A 4,362-nucleotide genomic window follows, 5' to 3' on the forward strand; every position below is an offset into this window, starting at 1 on the left:
GTGCAGGTTCACTGAAACTTCTAAGATGGTGATTTGGTGAAGTATGAATGCCATTACCATAACATAACCTATATGGTCTGCTGTTCTGTATTCAGGGAGACATCCTGTCTGACTCCTGTATAAATACCTCTCTCTGGGAGGTGTTTGTGTTATTTAGTGGAGGCTGCTGCAAAGGAGCTTATTTATTTTGCTCCATACTCAGATAGACTGCAATAGTTATTTGGGTGGAGGTGGTGACCACTTGTATGCACTGGTGGGGCTGTACCTCTGGTCCCTCCTGTGGGACAGTGGCCACTTAATGGGAAATGGTTCAATCGTTTTTTTGGGGCCTCTTGTAGTTTTGCTGTGCTCAGGTTTATGATCTGCCGTAATATGGAGCATATGCCAAGCATTGGTCTGTGATTCCCACTCTAGACCCTCCTCTGCAGTAACAATGCACTCGGCTCAGCCCCAGAGGTGTGTTGTGCTCCCATCATCTCCACCAATGGGTACTGCCATTAGAACACCTGCTTAACTCAATTATGCGAAAGAGGATAATGTTTTATTAGGTTTGTTGCGGTTAATCACTGAATGTGCACATTCACTCTTTGGCCTCTTTGCAGAGACTGCCACCAACTCTGCCCAATGTAAAGGTGGCGTCCATGAGAGTAGTGAGCTCTAGAGACTGCATCGCGCCATATAACCCATGCATCCAGTCCCACTGCGGCAGGACTTCTGCCCTTGTGTACAGCGTCCATACATCACAATGAGAAGATCAAGACAACCTTTTTATTGTACATTTCTCTTTATTGAAATGTGTCATTTCTGCACAGTTTCACATTTCCCAAGTGTGTAACACTTTCCTTCCTCTACAGGGAACAGGGAAGAATCACATGAGAGCAGCACAATGTCACAGACATGTCACGCATCTGGGATAAGAGGATGAAGCGGGCATTCCTGGATCTGATGCAGAGAATGTCTCCATCACATGAACTTAATCCTGCATGTCATTCAATACCTGAATGAGCTTCTGGGATAATCCCAGCCCTACAGACATTGGAGCAGAAGCAGGACAGGCCCACTCTCAGTCACTGAGATACACATCCCTGGCAGGGGGTCCCCCACACTGAACACCTTTACAAAAGATAACACACCATTGCATACCTTACATACCTGGTGCTAACATTGCTTCTATAATGAAGACTCGACACTGGTGATACTTGTTTCTCATTTTCATCCTTCAACAATGAATGATAAACGTTGAGAATACAGAATACATGTGCACATTGTCACATACATGTTCAGAGATAATTCACATATCTCCAAAAGAACAGGAACATACTTTGCCTTCACAGAAGACAGGGATTGTGTGGTACATTTTCATTGAAAATACAAGATATCAAAACTGATATATGAACAAGGTCATGACCCCGAATAACTCAGATTAATAAATAACTGATCATCATGAATTAAACACATATCAATCAACATGGATGTTAAAGGCATGCAGGTCTCCACCAAGATCCAAACACAAGACCTGTATATCACAAAGGAACGTGTTGCTCATCACTGCAAATAGACACAATAACAGTGCATTCACAGTGTGCAGTGGCCATGTGCTGGGGGTGTATTATATGTATATTTGTGCATTGCACATTTCAAGGAATTTCTTAAATTGAAGTAAACGTGATAACATCAGACCATGCAATTACACTTTAAGATTGCAGTGTATACAGATTATAATCTTTTTAAAATGTGTTGAACAGCTTCTAAAGCAAAGATACTTTTCTGCACCTATTACCATCGTTCAACAATATCATATTTACACTTTGTCCACCCTACAAGGATCTACTGATTCACACAATGTCCATCCTATGAGGATATAATATTGCAGTGTCCATCCCACAGGGATATAACACACGTCCTCACTGCCCTCTTGGAATTGCAGTAAACTCACCCCGGGCACAGCACAGCCGGGTACAGACATGAGAAGGAATATTCTCCACTCAGAGAGGCCTGAGGCCTCTGAACAAGTCCCAGCTTCCTCCATTGTCAGGAGAAAAGTCCATGGCCGCAGCCCCGGCATTACCAGGGTCTCCACGGGGCTCTGGGGCTGTCCTGGGCGGGCTCTTTAGTGCTGCTCGGGCAGGACGGAGGCCGAGAAGGACACACAGCCTCTGCAGCAGCACCAGGTCTATGGAGGGCGCTCGGGAGCTTCACCCGGGTCTCCACGGGGGCTCCATGGAGGGAGAGGAAGTGCAGAGAGTCCTGGAGGCATCTGGAGTAACCTTCATCGGCGGCCATTGCTGAAAAGAAATAGAGGAAAGTCATTAATGTTTTGTCCATTTGACATTGTCTAAATTAACAGGATAACATGTATTTTGAAGAACAAGGCATTAACACAAATGTAAAATAAAATGATTATTGCCCGGCTTGATACTTTTCAACATTTTCCTTCCCTAGACAAAGAGAAATGCTTCCTAAACATTACGGAAGCAGTTAATAAAAAGCAGCCATCATGTTTATAATACTGTTCCCAAGCAGTGATAAGCAATTCTCTTATATAAGAAGTTCATTTATTATGCTCACATCATGGAGGAAACCGGTTAGAACACGCTCACTGTTCATTTAGCTCATTTACATTTTTCGGGCACTAAACTTGCCTGGGTAAATCTTAAGGCATTATGGAAGCAGTCACTTTGCTTAATCAATGCTTAGAAATGTCTTTCATTTTGCCTGGGGTTTTCCTCAGGTGCGAGAAGGAACACATGATTCTGGAAATGTGCGCGGGGACAGGTAGGCCAGAGCAGAGGCTTAAGGGATGAATGGAAAGCGGGAGAGGGGTGAAGCAGGGAAGCAAAAGGGGAGAGAACTGGGTAAGGGGGAGAGGAGCAAAGCAAGCATTTGTGGATGAAGGAAGGAACCTGGAGTGATGGATGAAAGGAGGGATAGGTGATAGCAGAGGGATGGAGGGAGGAATATGGTAGAAGTGGGGAACGATTCATAGTTTGGGAGGTGGAGGGGAAGAGTGCCAGAGGCAAGAGGGTGGCGTTATAGGGGTTAGAAGCTCGATGTCAAAGGGTGTCAAGACACCTACGTCCCACAGTAGGGGGAGGGCAGTCTGTCCCGACTAAATAGATTAAATAGAAGTTTAACTAGAGAAAAAAAAACGTAAAAGAAAGCGTGCAGAACTAGGTTTCCTGAGGCACACAGCCAGAGTTGCATCTTCAGATTGTTTCTCTAGGCCCCATATATGCACCGCCCCTCACCCTCCTCCCTGCAATGTTACCCATTCCCTTTCCGGCCTCTCACCTGGTGCTGCTGTCTGCACGCGTTGGCCCAGGACTCTCACGGCCATTTCCAGGATATCCGCTTTCTCTGTTTTGGGCGGAATCTCCTGGTCCCCAAACTCTCTCTGCAGTAACATCCTCAGCTGCTCAATGCTGCTGTTGATCCTCTCTCTCCTCATCTTCTCAACCGCCGGTTTCCTCAACTGCAGAAACAGAAAGCGCGCCTGTTACTGAATGCGTCACACGCGGAGCGATGGCGGATATTTGGAAAAATCTCCAAAAAGTCTGAATTTAACGTTAACGTAAAATCTTGCAAATTACGCTGCATGTATAAAAAAGTTGTTGCATGTTTACATGCCTATATTTGCAGGTTCTATTTCAGCAGTCATATTATCTATCGTTATTTTCCTGCCTCTTACCTTTCTGATGCCTCTGCCCTCGAGCTCCTGCCCATACAGCTCCAAGGGGCAGAAAGGCGCCATCCTGCCCAGCCTGGGGTGAAGGTCTGGTTCTCTGTAGTGAGGCCACAGTGATCTGAAGAGCTCCCTCCCTCCAGCCCTATTTATCCCCCTCAGCTGCAGGGAAATGTGTGGGGCTGAGGCTGGGGAGAGGTTCCCACACTCAGCAGCCAATCAGAGAGCAGCAGGAACAATAGAAGTGTGTCCCATTACAGGGCGAGAGGCAGGGGAGCATCTGGGACCCGATACAATGCACCCGAGTGTGGGAAAGACCCGCCCCTCTAAAGGGATACGTGACAAGGCTTGTATCAGAGGGAGCCCCGGACACCTGCCACCAGATAAACACCGTGTGCCGTAAACATAGGTGGAGGAAGTGTGTGTGTGTGTGGCGGGGCCGGGGGGATGGGGGGTGTGGTCGAGGGATTCGGGAAATAATGCGGAAATCTTAGTAGTGCACATATAACCAGGAGCAGGGATATGCCATACACTGATTGTGTACACCCGTTTATGCTCGAGGATACCAAAAGATTATGGGAGTTTCAGACATTTAATAATAAAATCCTTCTCACATAACAGCCAGGAGATGTTTCCTTACAACGATTTGCTCTTTTACCCCATAGGAGTTACACGTTTCT

General features: G+C 46.3%; 1 protein-coding gene across 1 annotated transcript; it reads right to left on the bottom strand.

The window, feature by feature from the left end:
- Positions 1-775: 775 nt before the first annotated feature.
- LOC138472309 (transcription factor HES-5-like) lies at positions 776-3,819 on the bottom strand. The gene is made up of 3 exons (XM_069610434.1): positions 3,689-3,819; positions 3,292-3,472; positions 776-2,285 (listed from the first exon to the last, which is right to left on the bottom strand). Exons 1-3 carry the CDS (start codon positions 3,749-3,751, stop codon positions 2,065-2,067), a joined length of 465 nt encoding a protein of 154 aa, XP_069466535.1. The 5' UTR covers positions 3,752-3,819; the 3' UTR covers positions 776-2,064.
- Between the last annotated feature and the right edge of the window lie 543 nt (positions 3,820-4,362).

Source organism: Ambystoma mexicanum, chromosome 8 (genome assembly GCF_040938575.1).
Source record: "Ambystoma mexicanum isolate Mex_15411 chromosome 8, UKY_AmexF1_1, whole genome shotgun sequence".
In the NCBI taxonomy this organism is placed as follows: domain Eukaryota; kingdom Metazoa; phylum Chordata; class Amphibia; order Caudata; family Ambystomatidae; genus Ambystoma; species Ambystoma mexicanum.